We start from the raw sequence: 25161 nt of genomic DNA on the forward strand, positions 1-25161 counted from the left end.
CATAGAGAGGTAAGTTCACTGCTGTCAGCATCTAAGACCCCAGAGCTTTCTGAGCTGGCAGCCAAGGAGACAGCTTTGGATGTAGCCTCAATCCCAGTCTGTCAGAACCCCTTCCACAACCACAGCAGGTTTAGATCTGTCTTTTCCTCAAAGACCAAGTTCCAGCAATTACTGAATACCAGTTCCAGGTCTCTTTTACATTCTTTCCACTGCAGACAGCTTTTATTTGACTAAGCTACAACTATGTTCTCAGCTGGGTCTCTCAGGCCCCCAGAGTCGGTTATGCAAACATCCATCCCTTGAGGCATAAATCTTGGTCCTAAATGGCAGAAAAACATTTTTAGGAGAAACAATGCTGCTGCAAAGGACCCTACCTCAGGTTTGAAGAGAAGTTGTTTTGCGTGGATGGGAGAGAGTAGGACAGAGAGCAGAAGACCTCACACCTGAAAAGCCAACACCTACATAGAAAGGCAGAGAGGTGTTCTGTTTTCCCACTACAAAGGGAATATGCACAGCTGGCTGGTGAGGAACTGGTGTGCTGGGGTGAGAATGGAAACAAACCTGAGACACACTGACAGAAGAAAGCTTAGCAACTACTGCACCACAACCTTCTGTAAACACTGAAATTATTCCTGTAGCCCAGTAGGTCTATGTATCCAATTAAAATGGAAAAAGGTTTCCAACTAACAAACGAAAACATTTTTCAATCATCTTGATAGCTTCTCTTTTACAGACTTTGCATTATTTTTAAACTGTCATGGGAAATAAGACATTATTCTAATTAGAAACATAATTGGAAACAGGGAGAAACCTATTAAAAACCAAATCAAGAGCGATGTCACTTTTAGCCTAGCAATACATGTCTTACCCAAGATTGCACAAAACAATTTTCCTACTAGAATTCTAAGTTTCTGAACCTAGAGCAGCTGCCAGCCCCAGCATACAAACACATCCATCAGTGTGCTTCTAATTGAATTACAGCTAATGAATCCCAATGTCAAAACTAATAAACTAACTCTCAGTGCTTCTAGGTCAGTGTTCTCACATCAAATGTGTACGTGAATGGGAGGGGATCAATATGCTCTGCTTAGTCCCTGGACTTTCAGAGCTGTGTTTTAACCCTTCTCCTACATATCGAGAAAGACAGGAAAATCCAAATCCCTCAGGACACAAAGGCTTGATGCTGAGAGAGCATGAGAGGGATCGTATGACCATGAGAAAATTCTAGTCTGTCAGGACTTGGGATTCATATTCTTTCAACCAAAGCTGCACAGAGCACATACAAAGACAACTGCTAGAGGCAAGGATTAAATGATGTTCTTGCTTTTAATTTGCTGTTCTACAGATGAGCATAAGGAGGAGCAAGGAAAGAAAAGTCGCCTTTCATGCCAACACTTTATTATGCTGTGCTTGTTTCATGACCTATGATAATCAGGCCATACAAATGGCTTTTTCTTTTCACTTTATGCAATTACATTTTCTAGATGTCATAAAGACAAACAGAAAATTGCATTTTGCTAATGGAGACCTTCCACGCAGCTGCAGAAAACAACAGTTAAATGCACAAAACATTTATAAATAAGTTGTAGAGGTGTCAAATTATCAGAATGCTGTGGCAGCTTATTAAAATGATGACACCGAATGCAGTTAACAGCTTTCCTTTAAACTTCACATTTAAAAAGCATCAGTGCATTTTCCACATTTTAGGTTCAAATGGATAATTTATTCTGTCAATAGGTCATTACCATTAACACATACTGCTAAGTGAATCCTGCTGTATTCACTGACTGCACAGGAGAACTAACCCTCAGGGCCAAGAGAAGCACACTCATGGGGATTTTCAGAACAACAAGTACTTTGCTGTGCAGCAGAAGATCCAAGATGCTTCATCTGGAACTAAAAGAAAACTCAGCAGAGCACGAGTCTTGGCAACTCAAAGGCAGGAAGATAAAAGCAGTGGCAGACAGAAGTCCAGGGAGACTCTTGCTTTATCTCTCATCAACCCCGAGATCAGCTGATCAAGACAGGAACAGATGAGCACATCAACCATCCACCTCCTTTGTTTCATTCCAGAACTCACAACAGAGATTCCAACCAAACACATGACATTCCAATGAATGTAGTTCTGTTAGCTTTTCCTTAGAGTAGCCATAGGAAAAATGAACCTGACATTTTGAGTCTGAGATTTGTGCACATTGAAAACAGTGGATGCTCCACATTAACACTCAGCTCCTGTACAGACTTACTAGTATTCCACAGACCATCTTCTGACAGCAAAAATACTGCAGAGAGGATAATACTAATGCACATCTACACTATAATGACATCAGAAACAAAAACTTGTAACATGTAATCTTGCATGGAGCCCACCAAACACAGCACTTTCCATTCAATTGCCTTGGCTAACAAACCTGGAAGTTTTTGAGATTGCAAATGCACAACCCCCACATACAATCAAACATGAGTAAGTGTATTTTTTTGGTGTAGATTCCTCAAAAAATGGACTGTAATACTTCTTGGCTAGACAAAAAGAATACAGATGACAGAAAATGTATTCTTACACACTGACTTACTTGGCAAACTCTACCTGAAAAAGGTTGTGCAAATGATGCAAACTGTATTAGTTTGTCTCTGTCAAAGTCCTGAACCTCAATCAATACTTTAAAATACTCTAAATAAGAACTGAGATATTTCTGCTTTTAATATCCAATATACCTTGACTTGTCAGAGCTACTATGATTGGACTCATTTGTTCAAATATTTCAAGGCTAGATTGCCTCCTCCCTCCCTGAATGTACGCACTTGGGAGTCAGTGTGATCATGCTTTGCTTTTCAAGGTGTTCTGCAGGTACATCACTCAAGTCTAAAGTTATTCAAAAACTACCTCAATCATGCATGAGGCTGGGATAAACCCCTGCCTAAAAGTTAACATACGCTTTCCAAAGCAATGTGTTATAAGCCAAGTACTCAATAAACTCTTTACTGAAGTACCAGCAAAAGCTTGCACTTCATCCATGTGATAAATCTGCACAGTAAATACAAGACATGAGCAATAGGCAGTCAAAACACAGGTTCTAACACTCATCCATCACTGGAAGCAATGGACAACCTGCAGCCAGCACAAGAGTTTATGAATCCTGATGCACAGAGTGTGCCTGGACCCAGTTCAAGCTCTGGTATTAAAACCCCCAGGGACACCCAGCAGCAGCCTGGCAGACCTCAAGTGAAAACAGAGGAAGAACACACTGGGCTAGATTTTGTCAAGGCTTTAGCAACCATCATGGTCAAATTTCTGCTATAAGCCCTTTTGCAGCTTATTCTTCACAAACTCTTCAACTCCTGTGTTGGCAGTTAAGAGTTTGTGCTGGTACATCCACACTGCTTTTATATTACATCCATTCTTTACAACTTTATTTGCGTATTGCCCATTGCAATGAAAACTGCTTAGACTGTGCTTTCCTTTACAACTGAGAGGTGCTCAACCCACCAACAAGGGAAACAGTAACACAGCATACAAGCCTTAGATCCATGTGACAAAATTCCCAGGTGCCTTCAGGCAGTATATAATGAGAATCATATTCTGAGGGTGTGCTGATGACAAAAACCCACACAGACCTACTCCTCCTCCTGCAGTACCAAGCAACAAACTCCAGCACAGTCACAGTGTATCTATTTCTACTGGAAAGTCTTTCCATCCTGCTTAGAGCAGAGCAGTGTATATGCTTCTATGTAGTACAGTCTAAAGTTACACCACTATTGACCTATTTTTGCCCCCTTGAAAAACAGGAAAAGCAGTTTCCTAATGCACATACAGCCACAGACTACCTCCTATTACACCTGCTTTAGTAGTAATGAAAAAGAACATTCAAGCTATATGTTTAACATTTCATCCATAACAGCACTTCATTTCTATCTGTTCAGTTAAAATAACACCCAATCCATTAATTTCACACCACCAACTGGTTAACACTTCTTCCTGTCAAGTCCATCCAGACAAGTGTTTCATGCTTCCACCAGCATCTGTTCACACCATTTTTCCAAATTAATCTTCTGATTTCACCACGCTTTCTCTCTGTATACACGGCTACAATGCCCAGCTCTCTCATGTCAGAAAGTCTCTTTGCGTTTTCACTTTTCAAGCCCTTTAGAATCCATCCCACATAGTTTAGCATGAAATATTCTGCGCTGCCTTTGCACTCCCACCTAAAAGCTCACGCCACTTGCAGACCTTTAAAGATGCCTTCCTTCTGAAGAAAAACACTCTCCCTGCAACCTTCCCCTGCTCTTTTCCCATGGATTCAGCTGGCAGTGTGGATCCAAGGCCCATGCTGAATACAGTGCAGTTACATGACCTTGCCTCTGACTTCTGAGGTAGCTGCTAAGTTCTAAGAAGCTGCACAGTAAAGTCATGCCAAGAAAAGAAAGGCAGAGCTGCAGAGTGGGTAACATTTTTGAGATAGGGACCATTAGCAGCACAAATACTCAGGAGTTAAAATATAAATTTTAAAAGGTGTACGTTCTTAAAAAAACAAACAAATTAAAAAAAAATCAAAACCAAACTAGGAAGCCAGAATACAGCAACTCAGCAACTATGGGTGGCTGACACTGACCCTTTCCCCTCCTGAGGGATGTCTGCATGGCTGCCTGGTGTGTTACCAGGAGGGATGAGCAGATGAATGCTTAGCCCAGCAGCTCATTAAAGCCTCGCTGTTCCTTTTGTGCAAGCCAGCCAGTAACTGTTTAACATTTTTACACTGTATACACCCTGCCCATGTGCAAAGTCTCCCTTTGCACACAGCCAAAGTACCCCAAATGACACAGAGGATCAACCTACTATTACTGGAAAACCAAACTGGCATCCTTTTCCCCACTTAAAATTCCTCTGAAACATTTTGTCACACTTCCTGCTAGAACTCAAACAGCTGCTGAACTGCAATCACCACGTACCGCAATGATCCAAATTATCTCATTGCTCTGCATATTCCACCCACCTGCTCACCCTAACTGGCTCTCATACATTCAGATTACAGCCTCTCCTGAAGAGCAAACTTTATTACAGTGACATATGCAACAGGGCTTGACCGCGGCCGCACCTTCTCGTGTAGCAAGTACCTCTGCCTTCAGCAGAGTAAACACTGCAAGCTCCCACCGCTTTACCACTGTTTACTGCTCCCTTTTGCTCTGCCCATGCAAGTGCTTGTAGCACCGTCAGGGTAAACCAGATAACTGGAACGATCAGTGAACGCTTGTTCTTTTCCCAAAAAGAGTTATCTTAAGCCCCCAAGCGCTGGCAGCCGGGGGACAGCGGGGACCGCGGGCTGGGCTGCTCCAGGCCCCGCGGCCTCCTCGGGGCCCGCACCGGTGGCGTTACCGGCGGGAGGGGAGCGGCACTTTCCGCTGCGCGCGGCCGCTCCCGGGGCTGCCCGGAGCGCGCAGAGAGCGGCCCGGCCCCCGGGTGCCGGTGTCCGGCGAGGCCCCCGTGGCTGGGAGCGCGCCCGCCCCGCAGAGCCCCGGGCGCGGCGAAGCCCCCGGTGCCGGAGGGGCGGGTGGAACCCCGCAGGAGGAGCCCCGTGTGTGCGGCCCCGCGGCCCCCGCGCCGCTCCCGCACTCACCTGCGGGCAGCCGCTCCCCGCGCACCGCGCACGCGCCACGCGTGCGCCCGCCGGTCCCCGCGCGCGGCCGCGGCCCCCGTGGGCGGGGGTGGCGGCGGGGACGCTCCTCCCCGGGCGGCCGGAGCTCGGCTCGCCCCGTGGGGACGGACGCTCCCGCCCCGCGATAACAAATGGTCCCTCCGCCCGCGAGCCCTCGCGGGATGCTGCCGGAACGCGACCGCGCCGCCCTCCGCGCACCCGCGGCGGAAGTAGGCGAGGAGCGGCTCGCGGCGGCGCGGCGCGGCTCCGCCCGGAAACCCGCGGCCCCGTGACTGCGCAGCGCCGAGCGGAGCCGCCACCAGCCCGGCCCCGGCCAGGGGCACCCTGGGCCCGGCAGGCGGCCGCCGTCGGGGCAGGTGAGTCCGGACGGGAGCGGGTCCCGTGGGTGCCGGGGCAGCGCGGGGTCCTGTCGGGCGGGGGCTGTCCCGGGAGCTCGGGGCACCGCCGGGCCCTGCGACGTTGGTGCCTGAGGGACCGGCTCGGCGCGGGAAGAGGGTGCCTGAGAGGTCCTTCGGGGCCCGCAGGGAGCCTGGGGAGGGGGGCTGCGGGAGGGCTCCGTGCGGGGACTGGGCGGCAGCGGGGGCTCCGTGCCCCGGCTCACCCTGCTGTACGCTCTCGGTGACAGGGCAGGCGCCCCAGGATGAAGCGCGCCGGGACACTGCGGCGGGTCTCCGACTTGAGCGACTTTAGCCGAGGCCACTGGCTGCGGGAGCTGTTGTGCTGCGGAGAACAGCCCAGCCACGTCCAGTCCAGCCCCGACGGGCAGCACCTTCTGCTCCTACAGAAGAATGGGCCGCCCCCCTTTCCCCGGGTGGTGGCCTTCCAGCGCCACAGCATCGCTGGAGCCGACCTGGAGAGGAGCTGGCAGCCGCCTCAGCCAGCCCTTGTGGGACTGCTCTTCCTGCAGAGCCCTGTGGTGCTGGGCTCCTGGGTCCTGGCCATGGTGTGGGAACACGGCCGGACCGAGGTCTGGCACTTTGTGGTGCCCCTGGGCTGGCAGCTGCTGCAGACAGTGGAGCTCTGCCAGGGTACCCGGGCACGAATTCTCTCCGTGTGCAGCCAGGGAGCCAGCCTGGTGTGGTGTGAGGAGAGACCACCCCTGGGTGCCCACTCGGACATGAGCAAGTGTGCCTTCAGGTTCTGTGTCTGTGCCCGTGCTCTGGAGGTGGGGGAGCAAAGTGTGCGGCTGGGCACCATGAGGATAGTCCTGCACAACAGCCCTGAGTACCAGGTCCTGGCTTCCCCTCAGCACATCTTCCTGGTGCCTGCTGCTGCCGGCATCACCACCACTTCCAAATTCCTCCTTATCTGGCATCCTGAGACAGCGAAGCTCACCATCACAGCCCCCTCTGCAGGCTTCATCCGCAGCAAGGTGCTGCGCTCCAGCAGCGAGTCAGACTTCAGGAAACTCCTACTGGGTTCTGTGGGCCTTCTCTCAGATTTTACACCTCTGGACATTCACACCTCTGCTGTGTCCAACAGTGGGGGTCTGCTGCTGGTGAGCACAAAGGGCACTGTGAACGTGGTGGAGCCAGATGGGACACAAAGGCATATCTTTGACCTGGAGGTGGGCCCCCTGGCCCTAGGGAGTCCTGTCCGGCTGAAGACCTTTGGCAGCATCTTGGCCTGTGTGCTGGCTGGAGTGCTGTACCTTGTCGACCAGAACAGTGGAAGGCTCATAGAAAAGGAAGCCCTGAGCATGAAAGAGGTGCATTTCCTGGAGTCCCCAGGAGAGGAAGACAGTATCCAGCTCCTCACTCAAGCTGGCATCTACAGCTTTAGCTTCTCCAAACCTGAAGACAGCAGCAGACCTGAGCCATGCCTGGTGGAGATGGTGTTTGAGGAGGCCTGCAGATACTACCAGAGGAGGAGCCTCAGCAGCTCTAAGCTGACAGTGGAGAAGTTGAAGAAAGGTGGTGCGTTCCAGGCTCCTGTGGCCCTCACTGCCATCCTGCAGCACAGCCTTCAGCAGAAGCAGAAGCCAGCCCGAGGCCTACAAGACACTTATGCCAAGCTGTTGAGCACAATGAGTCTGGAGCTGCAGAGCTACATGAGCCTAGAGCTCCTCAAAACCTGTGTGGTGTGTGCCTCGGAGAGTGACGTGGAAAGCTACTGCAAGGAACTGGTGGAACAGGAGGTCAGCCGCATTTTGCATTCTGACATAGACAAGGACAATTTGGCCTACCTCAACTCTGTCTTTGCCTCTTTCCCCAAGGCTGCCTGGAAGGCCACAAGAAGCTGCCTGCAGCTGCAGCAGAATGGGGATGGCCTCTTGGTAGCCAGGGCCACCCCAGAGGTGTGGAAGAAGGTCCTGGGAGGGCCACAGCTGAATGAGGTGGGTCAGAATGGGATGGTCCCACTCTTTGAGCTCATCTGTGCCTCCTTCCTGAGGTTCAAACCAAAGTGGTTGCCCAGTTTTGTGGAGCTGACCCAGCAGTACACTAGCATGTCTTGGGCATACAGCAGCAAGGAGGGCCCAGAGGGCCGGGTGCCACTGTACAAGAGAGCACTGGGAGTACTGGCCCGGAAAAGCAAACAGAGCGAGGGAGACAAGGAGATGGAGCTGGAACTGCTGCTCTGCAGTAAGAGGCCTAAGGCTGTGCTGCAAGCTCTGCACCTTCTTATCCATCTGAAGCGGTGGCAGCGAGTGGTGGAGGTGGCAGAGAAGTTCTCCAAACTCAGCCCCTTGCTTAACAAGGAGATATTCACCACGCTGCTGGCTGAGTTTGCCCAGCACCGAGAGCTGGACCCTTATCTGGACAGGCTGTGGCCACTGTGCCCTGCTGAGCTCACTGCCTCAGACATCCTCACTGTGGTCCTCCAGCACCTCCCTCACTCCCAGGAGGATGCAGTGCCTTTCTCCAGCGAGGGGAACCAGCTGACTGTGGGCTTGCTTAAACCACTGCTGCAAAGGGTTGTGCAGCGTCCCAGTGTCCAGGATGAGATGTACTTGGATGCCTTGCAGAGTCCCACCTTCCCGCCTCCTACCCCACCCCGAGAGCACAAAAGCCTCTCAAAAGCAGTGGCCGATGATGTCCCTCAGCCTCCTATGGCAAGGACTTCCTCACCCTTGGCACTGGTACAGGATGACAGTGTGTGAAGGGGGGAAGAACAACATGATCCCAAGGCTTGGGTGCATGAGGAAAAAAGCCGCATCCACCCCAGGAAATCCTACACTGCTTGGCAGTACAGAAGCCTGCTCCTTTCTGAAGCCTCCCTGTAGCAGCATCTCAAAGAGCCTGTTGGGTGGCTGGCGTTGGGGGATCTCCTTTGAGCCAGGGCAAGCTTCGTGGCTATTCCTAGCAAGTGCAATTGTGCCTGCCCCAGTGGAGGAGCAAATGCCGGGTGCATTTGCAGATGAAAATGCTGGTTGCACTACAGGACTACAGAACTGCTCCCTGCCCAAAGCACTTTGTTTTTGGTTTGCTTGGCTCCTTTAAACTCCACTTCTACTTCCCTGATCCTTAGGACTGGTGGTGGAGTGGTGGACCTGGACACACACAGTCTTCTCTCTCCATTCTCTGCTTAGTTAGTTGGGTGGTGCCTCCAAGCTCTGCCTGTGAGAAACAGGGCATGTTTCTGGCAGTGGGGTCACCAAGTCCTGCTGCTTTGAGCTCAGTCAGATGGTGAGTGCCAGTGCGGCAGAGCTCTGTGGCACTAGAGGTCCCAGCACACGCGCTGACAGCTGCAGCATTCTGCACGCTGTCTCTCCACAATTCCTCTGGGATCAATCCTGTAGCTGTGACTGATTGCAGCTACTTAGCTGAAGAGAGCAGCCTAATTTTCTTATCTCTCTATCCCAGGCAGTACTGAAACTCTTCTGAGCTGAGAAGCTGGCAGCAGCCTGTGTGAGCTTGGGGCTGGTCCTGCCTCTCCCTTTCCTTTGTGGAAGCTTAAATTATGCTGCAGGACACCCAGGCCCTCTGTTCCCATCTCCTCTACCTTTGCCCTTTGCACACAAAGGGTCTTTGTCAGGGTTGTCTGGGTCATATTGTGCCTCTGTTTGCAAAGTCAGTGTAACTTGAGAGCAGTTGTGCGGGAAGATCCAAATTCCAGCCTTGCTCTGGTACCCTCTGCCTGGCCCCCTCCACCAGGAGGGAGACCCTGGCTGTGGCTTTGCTCCTGCGTTCTGGGCTGTGTTGTAAAGGAGCCATCTTTTGACTTGGTGGGCTGGGGGAGATTGACCTGCATCAGTCCTCTTGAGAGTGGTCTTAAGTGTGGAAGACAGACTCCTTTTAAAAATAAAGGTTCCTAAAGCAGTGCTGAGGTGGTGGTGGATGTTGTGAAGGTGCACACATTCAGGAGGAGGGTGGGTTTGTTTTGCTTCTGGTGAAAAGTGGCAAAGCAAAGCTCACTACTATTGCCCAGTGTGGCTCTCTGCTGGTACAGCTGGGCTCAGAGTGTGCCCAGACAGCCCATCCCCTTAGCTACTTACCACTGTGAGGCCATGGAGGCAGAAGTCTGCACGGGCAGGCAGGAGTGTCTGTGCCTCAGAGAAGGGCCAGCCAGCCAGTGCACAGCTGTGGCTGGGCCCAAGACAGAGCTAAGGAAGAGGGAATTGTTTTCTCAAGAGCTCCAACTTGTTCATTTTTTTGAAAACTAGCAACAGGAAGTACCTGGCTGGCCTAGCAGGAGGCTGCTGCCAGGCCCTCAGTGTCAGAGCTGCCGTTGGACAGATCCTGGTTTGTGAAACCACAGTAAAGATGGGACAGGGCCTCCCCCGGACAAGGGTTGGCTGCAGAAAGTCCCTGTGGTGGAAAAAGGTCTGGCAAAGAGGAACTGCTGCAACGGTTGCCTAGAGGCTGGCTGATTATTTATGAGACCTTCCTTATGCAGGGTGGAGGTGCTGTGGCTGTGAGGTGCCGCCCGTTTCCCTCCCACACAAGGGAGCCACCTTGGTTCTGGCAGCTGCTGCTCACAGGAGCAAGTGGGCCTGGCCTGAAAGGAGAGCTGGCAGTGGCTGCTATAGGCTGTCCCTTCCTCCTCTCTAAGCAGCTGCTGGCTCTGCCTGACATGGCTCTCACCCACCTCCCAGCGCTGCTCAGGAGGATGACAGATGGACCCAGACCTCTCTCAGAGCCATGGCTCCAGGGACTGGGATGCTGCCCTGGGACAGCACTGAGTGGGAAGCTGCTGAGAGCAAGCCCCACACCTGGACAAAGGCTGTGCAGTAATCTGGGGAGATCTTCATTGCCAGGGCTGGGTTTGGATGCAGTCGGTCACAGTGACACAGTGAATGAGGGTCAAGCTCTCTGCCTTCCAGCACTAGCGCTGCAGAGAAGAAAAGACAGAGCAGGGAAGGAGCAATGCCTGCAAAGCCAGCAAGAGGAAACTGAAGCCATCAGCCATCCTGTGTGGGTTGATGTCCCTGAGGCACAGCAAAGGAAGAGGAAGTGGGGAATGTTTTATGGTGGGGACACTCTGAGACCTGGGGAAAGAGACCTTCACATGTGGGCCCTAGACAGGCAGGAAGCAGTCAGAATTTGGGAGGCTGAGTGTTCAGGATAGGGGAGAGCAAGAGACAAAACTGAGCTGAATGCTTTCCAAGAAATGCTGGAAATCCCCAAGGACCAGGAAGGGCCGGCATCCCTAGGGGGAGCTGGGACCAAGCCACTCCAAAGAAAAAGATTCAGCTGAGTATTAGTCAAGCACAAGGCTCTCTCTGTGGTCAGACGGGTGCTGGGGGGAGATAGCAGGAGTTAAGGCTGGTGCAGCTTCAGATAACACCCAGAGGAAAAACCAGTGATTAGGAGATGTGAAAACAAATGGAAAACGCAGTGAAGCAGCTGCACATAGTGGAGGGTGAGCTGGCTGGCCTGGCCCTCTTGCTCTGCTCCAGAAAGACTTGGACTTTGCAACAAAGGAAGTGAGTCAAGCTGCTTACATATATCCCCTGTGCCTGACAGGCCTTTTGAGATGGTCCCTGTGCTTACACCAAAGAGCAGCACAAAGTAACACCTGCACTTGCCCCAGAGCTGCAGACCAAGTCACTCTTGGCTTATCTGTACATGCAGCTCTCACCATGCAGGAGTGGACACAGGAAGTTGCCATGCCGCTGTATCTAACAGAGGGAGGGAGATGTGGGCTGCAGGTACCCCATAAATTAACTGGGAACCCACAGATGACAAATACCAGAGTTGCCAGAGGGTAGAGTTAAGTGCACCTGTGTTGGGGACAGCTTGGGGTGGCACCTCATGGACAGGAGGCTCTTGGTGTGACTTTTCCCATGAAAGGACCTGACACCCACCCAGTCCCACAAGTGGAAAGGGCTGCCTGGTGAGACCATCACCCAGCCCAGGTGATGCTGAGCAGTGGTCCTGTATCAACCCACAGGGTTGCTGTGGGTGTAGAGCATGCTTGGGAACGTCAGAAACAGCTGTCTGGTCCTAAGCACAGCCCCAGCTTGTGCCAGCAGTGGGGAGCTCTCCCTATCCCTACTCCTGTGTCCTTCCATCACAGACAGACCTGAGGAGTGCAGCCTCATCCTGCAGTGCACACAAACATCCCATTTATTGACACCAAAAATCACAGACTTGGAAAGAAGAAAGCTCCCTGTAAAAACAAATAGTCAAATTTTTTCAAGTAAAGGAGGCCTTTCCATTTCCTCCTCCATCTGTTATTGACAGGTGCTAATGCCTTGTGGATGGTCTGGGGATTTTGTAGTTGTTGAACGCAGGTGGCCTGGAAAACCAAGGTCACTTACATCATCCTCAGCCACGGAAGGGATCAAGGGACAGCCCAGGGATGGCCAAACATCATCCTACTCCTATCACCCAGCCTCACAGGAAAGAGGCTACAGGGATAGCCTCCCCAAACCCACCAGCCTGGGAGGCTGGAAGCAGCAGCACCTCCAAACTTAGGAGTGTGAGATGATGAGGGAACCCCAGAACTGTCTGCACTGCAAAGATCCCACCTCCAAAGCCATCCCCAGTACCAGCACCTTCCTTGGCCTGCACTCACTCTGTTCCCCACCTCATCCATATCTCTATGTGTCCTGTCCCCCTTCACACCACAGGATCTGCCCCACATCCCACACAGGGACCTGGCAGTGTAAATAGCTTACATCTCAAATTCTTCATTCCTGGAGGGGAGAAAAAAGAGAAGACAGTGTCAGTGAGACGAGACACTTGGGACAACCCAGCATCTCTTGATGGCATGAGGTCTCCCCCAGGTCACAGAAGGAAAACATGGGGACTTGGGGTGTTGTGGTCCCCTCCATCCTGGCTGCCTGATCTGAACACACAACACAGGCTCTGTGCCCCCCTGAACGTTCAGGCCCCCCTGAACATTGCTGCCCCCAGAGCCTCACTGCCTCTTCCCTAGGCAGGGAGAGCAGGGCCCCACACTCACCGGCTCAGCAGCACACAGCTCCCCCATCCCAAAATTTCAGTTATCCCAAGTTCCTGAGTGGCTGAACCTGTGCCTCCAGCCAGCAAAGTGGGGTGGCAGGTGGGGGGCAGAGCTGGGGAGCCCTAAGCACACTGGCTGCACTGCAGGGCCAAGAAGTCACCCTCAGGAGTTGGAAATCTACCTGGAAGCCACTTGCTCCCCTCAGGTGTCAGTGGCTGTGCTGGTAGTGGAGCTGCTGGTCAGAGAGTCCCACAGGACTGGGCGGCAGCCCTGGGACACCAACGGCCACAGGTGTGTGAGCAAGCACTGCACCCTTGTGGCAAAGACACCTCACACACAGTACAACAGCATCAAGCTGTGCTCCTGTTTGGGGGGTTCCAGCACAAAAATGGTGGACAACAGAGCAAGGCAGGTGGTGGATCCCCGAGTCAAGCTGGGGCTGCAGTCATGCCAGCTCCTTCCTCCAAGGGAAACTGGATGTATCTTTGCCCAAAGACAAAGTTCAGAATATCTCCATCCTCAAAGGCTGAGGATCCCAAGTCAGCCCATGTTACTTTAGGATCAGCTCCACAAGCTACCATGGGGCACATGAAGGGACAGTTGGCAGTGCATACGGGGACTGCTCCTCACCTGTACACATCGGCAATGTCCATGCGGCGGTAAAACTTGGCGAGTCTGATGGCCAGGATGATGCTGGGCAGCAGGAACAATGTGCACCAGCCCAGGCTGAACCAGAAGGCATTCTGGGGGATTAGGAGGAGAGGCATTAGGGCCAGACAGCAACTGAGAGAACATCCTTTGCTCGCAAGAGTTCACCAATGACCACCCACTCCATCTCACAGCTTGGTCTTTGCTCGTAGCCACAGCAATCTGCTGGGAAGAAGCTGTGTCCTGCTTTCTGTGCATCCCTCATCCTTCCTTTCACTCCTCATCTTGTGCATGATGAAGACAAGGGGACCTCACTGCCACACACATTTCACTCCACACACCACTGCCCCACTCACCAGAGAGTCCATGATGTAGTCACAGCCAATGACCTCCACATTATCCAAGGTCTGAGCTACAGGCTTGCAACGCGCCACATCTTCTGTCAGCTGGGGACATGGATGGGGACAGGACATGTCAGCATCCACCAAACCCTGCAGCCCATCTTCCCTTCCCTCCACATCTCCAAGGAAGGCTCAGCTCACCCTGCTCTTGGCCCATGAGATGTAGGTCTCAAAGAAATTGAAGAGCTGCTTCAGGAAGGCCCATGTCTCCTGGGGACACAAGCACAGAGTGGAGACGTTGCACTGCCAGCCCTCTGCATGCCCCGTGTCCCCTCCATGTCAAGATGAGGGCTCTCAGACCACCTCAACCCAGCAGCAACGGGGCTGCATGTTTCACCCCAGCCCAGCCCCTTGCCAGGGGTGCCATAAGGCGCAGGGGCACCCAGGGGTGCAGGAGACCCCCAGGGAAGACAACAGGACAGAACAAGCAGCCAGACATTGCGTGGGATCCCTACACAGAGAGAGGTCATGGTGAGGCAGTCCAATCACATCCCCACTGTGTGGCGCAGGAGCAGGGCAAGGCAAGCTTACATTCTTGATGATGTTAGGTGTCTCCCTCTCCAAGAACTCCTGGGTTTTGTTGACTTTGTCCAGTGCATCTCTTGTCTGTTCCTGGGGTGAAAGGTGCTCTCAGCAGTGTGATGGAAGTGGAGTCCCCGCATCTCCCCTACCCTGCACAGCAGCACTCCCTGGGCCACAGCCTCTCTGTGGTGTTACCAGCAGTCACACACTGGTAGTGCCTGAGTACATCAGGTGGAGGGAGCCTGTGCCTGTCAGGGTCCATGACATGGGCCCCCTCTGTCTGCCTCATGAGCAGCCCCTGCAGCACATGCCTGGGGAGTCCCACAGCAGCCACCAACTCCCCAGACTGCAGGTTAGCCTCACCATCTCTGGTGCAGGACCTCAAGGGTGCTTTGCAGGGTGCCTTGGACTGGGGTGCACTCAGGAGGTCTTGTGCAGCTTACCTCAAGCTGGGCAGCCCTGCTCTGCGCCAAGTGGATGTTCTTCTTCAGGCTTTGCTGGGGACCAAGACGGGGGGGGTCAGAGAAGTGGACCCCACAACTCAGACAAGACCCTGCCAGCAGGCTCCAAGCTCTAGGGAAGCCCAAGACAGCACCCCTAGAACCTCCTCCAGCATTGCTTACCAGTGGTCCAGAGAAGTCTGCCTGCATGTCCTTGTCCATCTCCCTCAGTCTGAGAGCATTACCTTCCAGCTCGTTTTTCACATCTATGTCCTGGAGGAGATACAGTCAGCAGTGCCCCCAGTACAAGGTCTCAGCCCCACCACAGCCAGCTGATGGGCCAGACTGGGGAAAAGAGCTGAACAAGAGTGAAGAGCATCACCTTCCCTCGACACCCAGGCAGGGACAGAGGAGTCCCGACAGCCAGTGACTTTGAGGACAGGCTGGCCATGACCCTGGAGTGCCATGATCTCTCACCGGTTTTTTTGCCAGCTGCTCCAACTCTGTGGCCAGGTCCAGGAGGCTTCCTTGGGTTATGTTCTCATCCAACTGGAAAAGGCAGAAACAAAGCTGTGAGAATTGGGAATGGGGCTCACGAGGGGAGCTGTACCCCATCCTCGTGGGGCAGAGTGGAGCCTTCTGGGTGGAGGATGTGCCTTGTTGCTGAATAGGGTGATATGGATGGCAGAGGACTCCCTGGCAGCCTACAGCAGGATTACCACAGCAGCAAAGGGTAGGTGGCAGTGGACTTCCTCAACCCACATTTGAACACCTCCATCCCAACACCAGGCTGCCCCCAGCTCACCTGCTCCAGGGTGAGGGTGAAGTCAGGGGGCTGCCCGGACTGACTGGCATGCAGCAACAGGTCTTTCTGGGTCTGGTTGAGCAGGGATATGGGGCTCAAGGTGATGTTCATCTCCTCGAAAGCTGTGGAGATCTCTCCTGTGTACTGCCAGCGCAAAGGGGGCCATGATGAGGCATGTGCTGGCCCCTCACTGTCCCCTCAGCTCTGTGCCCCCATTCCTGCGCCCCTATCCCTGCCTTCCAGATCTGGCACCCCCAGGCTCACCTCACTGATGTTCAAGAGCTCATCCAGAGGCACACTCTGGTCCAAGTGCAGAGTTTTCCACAGAGAAGCATCTTGCTGGCACTGCCTGCAGAATGGGGGCATGGGCTTGAAAACAGGGCAGGTGAGGGCTCCCAAGAGCATGTCCTCACCTGAGCTGCTGTACCCCTCCCCAAAGACACAATGCCAGGGCTGGGACCCACCTGTATATCTCTGAGAAGTTTGTAGCATCACCCTCCTGGCCCAGCAGCTCTGAGAGGTTGAAGCCATGGATCAGGCCAGGAGTGTCCAGGAGCTAAGAGCAAGGGAAGGGATGGAGAAACCAGGCACACTGCAGGGCAGAACAGCTCGGAAGGACATCCCAAATGGCCAGTGCTGCCTCTACTCCACCAACAGCCCTTAGAAAGGCAGCAGTGACTCCAGGCAGGACTGTCTCCCCACAGGGAACTCACCTGGAAGAGCTGCTGGTTGTCCCAGGACTCGCAGAATAACATGTAGACATTCCCCCCCAGCAAGAAGGTGAGCATCACCAGCAGCATCAGCAGCCAAGAGAAGATGAAGCTGAAACCGACCCCTCTGCCGGGACAGAAATGCCATCAGCACCTGTGGCCTTATGCCCCAGTGCTGATCTGGCATTGCCCCCAGCTCATGGAGCCCAGGGGCTGCACAACCCTTTCCCCCACAATTCCAGGAATACCATTATTTCTACAAGCATGTCTCCATTCTGCCCTCAGTCCCCAGAGCATGACCAGGCTCTACCCTAGAGCCTGGATTCCAGAATAGCTTCCCACAGCTTTGCAAGCAAGTACTCCCCTGCGGAGCCACAGAACCACACGCACACTGCCAGCCCCCGCTGGCACGGGGCTCCTCTCAAATGCCTCTCACCAGCACCATGTTTTACCTTTGCATTTACCACTGCATGGAGAGTTGCCATGTGGCAGGCCATTAATATGATGGGGCTGCAGTAACATGATTATTTAGGAGTTTGAGTATTCCCAAACCAGCCCTTCCCCCCCAACCCATCGCTCTCACACACATCCTCAACAACAAAAGGAGCCTCACGCCATGAAGAAGTTCCCACCAGCATTGGAGAGGTTGCTGCGCTGTGTGGGCACCACACCTTCCTTCAGACCCAGGGGACCCAGTAGCAGCCCAAAAACATTGCAGAGGACCACCAGCAGCACTGTGCAGCACAGGAGGGTACACACAATCCACCTGGAGTAAGACAAAGGGCAGGAGTCAGGCAGAAGGACATGGAACCCCAAGCAGCATCCAACAGCCCACTGGCTGCCTTTGTGGGAAGGAAAAGGCCCCAGGGACCCAGCAACTCCAGCAGCAAAGTGGCACAGGCTGCTGCAAGGTACAGCTCTGACTACCTGGTACCCACAGCCCCATCACCCAGCAAGCCCTCACCTCCAGCACCTGGAGGATCAGGAGCCTGACCCTCTCTGAACATCTTAGCTGGGGATGCAGTAGCCCCTTGCCTACCTGATCCCATCCCAGGTGATGATTGGCCCCCTGTACTTCTCCAGCACCGATGTGGCATTACCCACAAAGGCTCCAGCTTTCTCCTCCACATCCAGGAATGGCAACTGTTCCTGCAAGCTTCTGATCTCCTGCCTGATGAGGCCCAGCTGGTCCTGTGCCTCTGCAGGGGATGGGGATAGGTTGGCACTGTGAGCTGCTGCCTGGGTCCTGCAGGGCAGTGGGGACCAGGAGAGGATGGGAAAGGGACAATCATGGCTAAAAAAGCCATCAGCTCAATGGCACCTGGGGACAGCCAGAGTTGCAGGAAGAAGGCTGGCAGCAGGGGAAGTCCCCAGGTAGAGGTGGGTTGAGAAGAGAGGAGGGAGCCCTGGGAGAGGGAGAAGTTGGCACACTGTGCACAAAGCCCTGCTTACTTGCCACCACATCCTGGGACTGCTCTTGCACCTTGTCAGAGGTTGTGTTCAGTATTGTGTTATTAACCTGCATCAGGGGAGCACAGCACACAGCTCACATCCCTGCTCGTAATCCAGGGTTGAGCAGCACATCCCCTTGTCCTCAGAACCCAGTGGCACAAGACAGCCAGGATCCCCAGAGCACCCAGTCCACCCCACCAGTGCACATGGGTGGTGGGGACAGCAAGCAGACCTCTAGCCAGCCCTTGCCTCCATGTATCAGCAATGAACTCCCAACAGGGCTTTTCCCAAGCCATCCCCCATCAGCACAGCCCTAGAAGTGCCAGGAGTACCCAGTCCTGTGCCTGTCCTTAAGGGGCACCTCTTACCTTCTCTAAATCAGTCGCTATGCTGGAGCTAGAGACAGCACTCAGTGCCTCCAGCTGCTGCTTCACACTGGGGATCTGTGGGGAAGAGCCTGGGGTGAGGCAGCTGCAGGGGGCTGGGGAAGGGGTTGCAGTGGTCCCTCAGGCTGCACCCTGCCCCTCCTCACCGTGCTGAAGTTGGTGGTGAAGGCAAGGCTGTCAAGGGACACGCTGTCACAGGGGTGGCCACAGCGATGCAGGGTCTGGTTGAGGCTGTCCTGCAGGCTGGCCAGTTGCTGGCTGTAGTAGCTCTGCAGCTCCTCGAGGTCCGAGCAACCACCAGCAATGTTGTTGAAGGTGGCCTCCAGCATCTCCATCCCTGGGGAGAGAGCATGGGGACTCAGGGCCTCATCCTGCCAGTGTGCCAGGGACTTGTTCTCACCCAGCTGAACCTCAGGGACCCATAAAAGAATGCAACATAGTGCCACCCCCAAAGTCTCAGCACTTGCCCCAGGGTACAGCTACAAGGCCAGATGGATCCCCCTCCCTGGGAACCATATCCAAACATGCACCTAACCCAGCTCTCAGCCTGCTATCTCCTGAGTTCCCTGTCAGCCTCCCAGAGGTGGGGCCACTACCTTGCAAGAGGCTCTGGAGGGATCCCAGAGCCCCGTCTGTGCTGCTCCTGATGCGCAAGATGATCATGCTGCCCAGGTTGGGCCCAATGCCTGCAGACATGGGAGAGGTGGTGTCACTGACAGGACCCCTGCTTGCAGGGAAGCTGGTAAAAACACTGATGGCCTCCAGCACCCAGCCCTCATCCACCCCCCAGGTGGGGGGCAGAGGGGACACACCCATCTTGCCACCACCTGCATCACCCTTCCCAGAGAGGAGCCTGACTGGGGAAAAGCAGTGGCTGAAGCAGAGCTGGAGCCCAGAGGAACCCCCAGACTCACTTTCTCTGGACATACCCATAAGAACCAGCCCAGGGAGCCCCAGAGTCAGCAAGGCAAACCCACAGAACAACTCTTCTGCCCAAGCACCCCCAGCCTTGCAGCAGCTCACGACAGAGGCCCCCCCAGCCCCTCCTGCCCCACACCCTCACCCTGGAGGCTGCTGTTGGCTTGAGCCAGTGGGATGTCACTGCTGTCAATGATAAAATCAACTTGCTGTAGGGACAAAGATGTGGTGTGAGTGAGGGTGGGAACCCTTCCCTCACCCCACCCCCATTGTTGCTCTTCCCCAGGGGGTTATTTAGGGTGCTCTCCCCCCCGGCCCCTTGTCCCTCATCAGGCAACCCAGCTGTGGTGGGGGGACCAAGCGTGCCTGGGGAATGGAGGCCAGATAGATGTGGATGTTGTCCAGGGTGTTGTTCATGTTGGGGAAGGTGCTGTTCACAGCCTGGGAGAAGCGGTTGTTGCTGATGAAGGCACAGACACCGCCAGCCCTACAACGGAAGGGCAGCAGGGTCAGCAAGTGGGAAGGTCCTTCCCAATGCTTCAGTCCACCTTCCAAATCCACCCACACCGACCCCAGCCTGCAGGGTCTGGAGCACGCCAGCGAACCCTGCTTCCAGTGCGTCCCAGCAAGTGCCCTGCACACACATGGGGGGCCAGAGAAGAAGGACTCGGGAAACTGAGGCCCAGGGGAGTCCAGTACCCAGTTCGCCGGCAGTTCCCCGTGGTGAAGCTGTCGGGAAGGGTCTGTGCCCTGGCAGTGCGCAGCCCCCCGGGGGCAGCTTCCCACCACCGTCGCTTCCTCTCCTTTGTCCCACCGTGCCGGGATCTACTTATGTGAACAATGGCAGTTTCCTGGCACGGCCTCCAAGGGCCGGCACTTCCACCCACCCCTGGGTCCCATCCGGAGCTTCCCGGTCAGCGCACTCACAGGAGGAAAGCAGAGACCAGCAGGACGGAGGTCCAGAACGCCCAGCGCCGGCAGCCCATCCCCCGGTCCTGCTTCTGGTACATGCGGCCCCCGCAGTTCCCGCAGCAGCGGCAGCAGCAGAAGCAGCATCCCACCAGCGGCACGAAGATGATGAAGAGGACTCCAATGGCCGCACATACCAGGAAACCCAGCTCATAGTGCAGCAGCTGGGATAAGAAAAATGAGAGGCAGCATAACACTGGTGTCCCTGAAGACTCCTCAGCTCTGAGGGTTCTGTCCAGACCCACACAGGGCAGAATGGGTCCCCTCAGGGGGGCTGCACATCTCCCCTTGCTGCTGCCTGGCATCCAGGGCTCATCCTCAGAGCAGCACCTGCTAGCATCCCCCAATCCATGGTGGTCTGGGGCTGCCAGCTCCCTGCCCCACCTGCCCGCTTACCTCCTGGATATCCTCACGGTTGAACTTGCTCTGGGACTGCCCAAAATCAAACATTTCTGGGGGAAAGAAGCAGAGAGGGCTGTGAGCAGGTGCTGGGCCCTGGGGGGCTCTCCAGGAGGGCCTCACACCCTGCTCACCCCAGAGAGGGACTCCCAGCCCCAGGGACCCCCTGTGGCCCAGACCAGCTGTGAGTGCATGGCATGTTCCTCCCAGTTGCCCTTCCCAGCCAACATGCTGCACAGCATTTTTGAATCCAGGAAAAGTGCTGCCACCCCCCAGACTTCCAGGGGTCCACAGAACAAAGGGGCTTCTCACTCCACTGGGCATTGCAGACACTGCCCTGGCAGTCTGCCTGCAGCCCAGCCCAAGCAAATGCCCACGGGTACTGTCACCATGGGATGAGTGCCGGGGCAAAGTCTCCCTGACATGCTGTCTCTGTCATCCCCAGAGCTTGCCCTGCCCATGGCCTCATTACAAGCCATAAAGGCACAGGGTGCCATTGATTGTACTCTGGTATCTGTGTGACACAAACAAGGCCACAAGGCCATTGAGGTGTTAGCCAGCCACGCCTTTTCTTGAAAGTTGATGGTGAGCAAGGGCTGAGTCCAGTGAAGGATAAAGCACAAATACCAGCAGTCAGAGGGGCATTTGCCTCGAAATGGGCAGCACTCACCCCAGCGGCATCAAGCAGCTGCAGGGTCCTGGTATCATCTGTGCAGACCTGAAGCCACTTCAGGGCAGAGCTGTGCTAGGGACACATCTCCGTCCCCTCACATGTGGAGGAGCACGAGCAAGTGCTGGCAAGAAGGGCAGTGTGCAGGGAGTGCCCACAGCACAGTGTGCCCGTGCTGCTGTGCGGGCACGGGCTCTGGGACATGCTGCTCTTGGTGGCCAACAAGCACAGAGAGCTGCAAGTCAGACAAGGACCCTGTAGGCAGAGTGAGGTTTGCTCTGCACTTTTGCTGGGGCCTAGGATTAAGGTACCTGGAGAAAGGATAGGGCAGGAGTGTACAAGGTGGCACTACCACCAATGCCTGTCCTGGGGCCCAGACGAGAAAGTCCCACGGTTGTGATGGGACATGGGTAGGTCACAGATAGCAATCCTTAGGGATCCCACTCTGATTCCCCAGACATACCCCTCCTTACCAAGTCCCCCAATGTTTAAATGCTGGGTGGACAGTGCAGGAGGGCACAGGCTCAGCCAGGACCATGCAGCTACAAGCAGTCCCCCCAGTCTCCTCGCCAGCCCTCCGCCACCGCGCACCCACCTATGGGCAGGGGATTGGGCTGCACCAGCCGCAGGAAACCGTGTGCCATTGCCACCAGCCCCGGCGTGTTGCTCCCTGGAGCCTCAGGGCCAGGGCCATACGTGGGCTGTGTGATGTTTCCCAGCTCCATCGCGGCAACTCCGATGGACACCTGGGCACAGAAAGAAGCTGTCGATGTCTTCAGGGCACAGGACCATCCAGCCTGCACTGCCTCCGACCAGGAAATACAGAGTGGAAAAATCAGCCACCTGCCAGCTCCTGCCCGGAAGGAACGAGCTGTGGGAGAGCACCGGGTAGGGATGGGGAGTCCTGGGAGCAGCGGGGTGGGAAGCTAGGCAGGAGGTGCCCATGAGGGACCAGGGGGGCTGCGGGGCATGAAGCGTGGTCGGAGCACTCACCTTGTCCTCTGGCACCTCTGTGCGCCCACAGCTGCTGCAGGGCCCGGCCACACAGTGCCAGCGCCCAGCTTTGTGGTTTGTTTAAGTTTCAACGGTGATTGCTGACAAAGTGTTTGCCGGGAAAGGCGGCAATGCCGCGATCGCCCCACCCTACCCCCTGTAGCTCTTGGCACCCGGCCACCTCGGGCCACCTCTCCATACCGGGGTCAGGGTCACCGTCGACGTGTCCCGACACAGGCACCGGAGAGAGCCCATCTCCTCGCCCTCCGCAGAGTTCCCGTGCCCTTGCTAGTTTCCTCCAGCCCAGACCTCAGTGGCCCGGGGTGATCCATCCCACACCATTCCCACATCATCTGCATCCCTTCGGGATGGAGTGCACTGAGCCGACCACAGTTTCGGCACAAGCCAGCTCTAGCCACAGAACCAGGTTTTGCATCTAAAAACCTTCGCATACGGGGCACTGCGGCAAACTCTGCGTTTTCCACACACGCACCGGTCCCCCTAAGCGGGGGATAGTCTCAGGGGCCCCCAGGCGGGATTCTTCCTCCAAGGCTGGGCTCCTGTCCAGCTCCATCCACGCTTCCCGAGAAGCTTTCCCATGCCGCGGGGGCCACGCGTGACTCTAACCCTGCCCCCGCCCCGTGGTCCTCAACCCCCGCTCCGCCGGCGGGGCTGCGGGAGCCCCAACCGGGGACAGGAACGGAGAGGGACCGGGGGTCGCTCCTGGGTGTGCCGCGGACGCACCGAGTGGGCGCGGGGCAGGTGCCCCGGGGGTCGCGTCCCGGCGGGCGGCGGAGGAGGGAGATGCTCGGCTCGGTACAGCTCGGCACAGCTCCGCACCGAGCCGGCGGCGCAGGCGGCGCCGGGAGGGGCGAGCAGAGCTGGATGGAGCCGCCTCTTCCGTCCCGGCCCCCCGGGGTCTGTCCAGAGCGTGCGGCCGCCCCGGCCCCCGCCTCTGCCGGGAGGGGGTACCTGCCTCTCCCCGTTCGGTCGCGCCGCACCTTGGCACCCCTTCTCCACCCTGTTCCTGGGCCCCATCCCACCCTGACATCCTGCGTCTGCCCCAGAGGCCCTGGTCCGCACCCTGTCCCACCTGGAAGAACCACCTGCGCCCAGGCTCTCTGCCCGTGCCCAGGTGATGCTCCCTCCCTCCCAAGAGATCCAGCATTCACCCCATACTGTCTGACGCTGTGCCCTCCGACAGCCCTCTGGCAGCCCACCCTGCTACAGCCTCCATGACCAGAGCTGCTCCCGCTGCTGCCCACCTTGTCCCTATGCCAGCCAGCAGTTGTGCCCTGCACCCCTCACCTCCTGCCCCCAGGCAGCTGGAGCCTCCAGCATGATCCTTGGCCTCTGCCCCATGTCCCTGCATATGCCCAAACACTATTTGCATGGTGGGCTTCCCAGCCCCTCCAGCACCCATGGCTTGCTCGCTGTCATCTGCTGGCTTAACTTTCTTTGCCACAAGCAGGCACCACTGCACTCCGTGACCTGGAGTGAAGGTGGCCTGGGGAGGAGGGCAGCCCTGCTTCAGAATTTCTTCCTGGTGTGGCCAATGGCAGGTGCTGGAGTGCCAAATGGCACCCTCCGGCTCACCACTGGCACAGGGGCAGGGCAGCAGAGGACATAGATACATCCTGCCCAAAAAGATAAAATAAAAAGCAAGAACTACTATCAAATTTCTCGCAGCACTGGGGCTGATGTGGGGAGGGAGGTGTGGCGACTTCACAGGTACTCTGGGGCTTTCCAGCCCAGAACTCAACCCTGAAGTGTTCACTTGGGGCCCTCTGCCAGCTCCCGGGTGTATGTGCATGATCCAGCCAGGCATCTGCAGGATCCTTCACAAATGGCAGGATCTACTTCTGCACAGCACTGCTCCACCAGCCCAGGGCATCCCACAGAGGCTGTCAGAGCTCAATGCAAGTCAGGAGCAAGGGTGTTGACATTTCAGCCCTGGGTGCAACCACAGCATGAGCTCATCAGGGCCACCCTGCACCTACCTGCCCAGCCACGAGCTCCCACCACAGCACCTGTATCCTGCAGCCCCCCTGATCTCAGCCCCGTCAGGGGGAAGGATGGCAAGGTGATATCCCTTGCTGCAGATGTCAATCCAAGCCCTGCTACTGCTCTGAAGACACGGGCCCATCTTGCCCTCACCCTCTGCTGCATCAGACTTGTTCTAAGAGCCTGGGTTCCTCCACATCTTTGTTTCCCTCTCCAGCACTACCCACAGCCACAGGCTCCTTGCCCTGCATGTTTGGCCATAGTGGGGTGTGTACATTGGATGAGGCAGCCACAGTTTAAGACTACTACATCGGCATGGATGGGGGCTGGGCCCAGCCACCTCCAGGCCACCCATCCAGTGGGTACAGCAAGATGCCATCTCTGGAGTCAGCTGTCTGCCCTGTTCTGGGGGAACTGGTGACCTGCATCTTGCCTCTAGTGCTGGCACAGGGCACCCCAGCTTCTGGAAAGAAATTGGGGTAGTCCCCATGGAGACTGGCCCTCTGAGGGTCCCCTGTCCCTCCTCTGCCCTGCCAGGACACCTCCATGCTGCTCAGCTGCTGCTGCCCCATTCCCACAGCAGGACTGCACCACTCCCACCGCTCCCCAGGGAATGTGCCCATCACCTCGGTATCCGGGCAGGCCCTGAGCTGCTTGTTTGCTCTGGCTTGGGGACAGGGCCATTTCCCCGTAGCCCTGTTCTTTTTTGCATGCTGAGATTTCTGCTTTCCATGGCGTGGCAGGGAGCCGGCCAGGGTCTGGCTGGGAGCCAGCAGCCTGAGGCAAGCCAGCATCGTCCCAGGAGCACAGCAAGCCCTGTGCCTGCACCCCCTGCCAGGGTAC

At 55.6% G+C, this 25161-nt stretch overlaps 3 protein-coding genes across 4 annotated transcripts in view; 1 reads left to right on the plus strand and 2 right to left on the minus strand.

Moving 5' to 3' along the window:
• The window catches only part of ARMH3 (armadillo like helical domain containing 3), a 127364-nt gene extending 121502 nt beyond the window's left edge, over nucleotides 1-5862 (minus strand). For both annotated transcript variants that reach the window (XM_071563474.1, XM_071563472.1), the window contains exon 1: nucleotides 5613-5862. The gene's annotated coding sequence lies outside the window, so the exon portion shown is untranslated. The remainder of the gene's footprint in view (nucleotides 1-5612) is intronic.
• Nucleotides 5675-9903, plus strand: HPS6 (HPS6 biogenesis of lysosomal organelles complex 2 subunit 3). The gene is made up of 2 exons (XM_071563471.1): nucleotides 5675-6007; nucleotides 6277-9903. The coding sequence occupies exon 2, from the start codon at nucleotides 6292-6294 to the stop codon at nucleotides 8749-8751; it is 2460 nt and encodes an 819-aa protein (XP_071419572.1). The 5' UTR covers nucleotides 5675-6007; nucleotides 6277-6291; the 3' UTR covers nucleotides 8752-9903.
• Nucleotides 9904-12176: 2273 nt separating this feature from the next.
• Nucleotides 12177-22080, minus strand: LOC139675615 (prominin-1-A-like). The gene is made up of 24 exons (XM_071563522.1): nucleotides 21917-22080; nucleotides 20649-20704; nucleotides 20211-20416; nucleotides 19650-19770; nucleotides 19429-19492; nucleotides 18962-19051; nucleotides 18512-18702; nucleotides 18348-18422; nucleotides 17980-18046; nucleotides 17567-17726; nucleotides 17141-17293; nucleotides 16531-16654; nucleotides 16282-16373; nucleotides 16082-16166; nucleotides 15818-15961; nucleotides 15490-15561; nucleotides 15196-15285; nucleotides 15016-15069; nucleotides 14582-14662; nucleotides 14192-14260; nucleotides 14006-14095; nucleotides 13632-13744; nucleotides 12715-12732; nucleotides 12177-12332 (listed from the first exon to the last, which is right to left on the minus strand). Exons 1-24 carry the CDS (start codon nucleotides 22044-22046, stop codon nucleotides 12281-12283), a joined length of 2397 nt encoding a protein of 798 aa, XP_071419623.1. The 5' UTR covers nucleotides 22047-22080; the 3' UTR covers nucleotides 12177-12280.
• Nucleotides 22081-25161: the final 3081 nt, after the last annotated feature.

Source organism: Pithys albifrons, chromosome 9, assembly GCF_047495875.1.
Source record: "Pithys albifrons albifrons isolate INPA30051 chromosome 9, PitAlb_v1, whole genome shotgun sequence".
NCBI classification, from domain to species: Eukaryota; Metazoa; Chordata; class Aves; order Passeriformes; family Thamnophilidae; genus Pithys; species Pithys albifrons.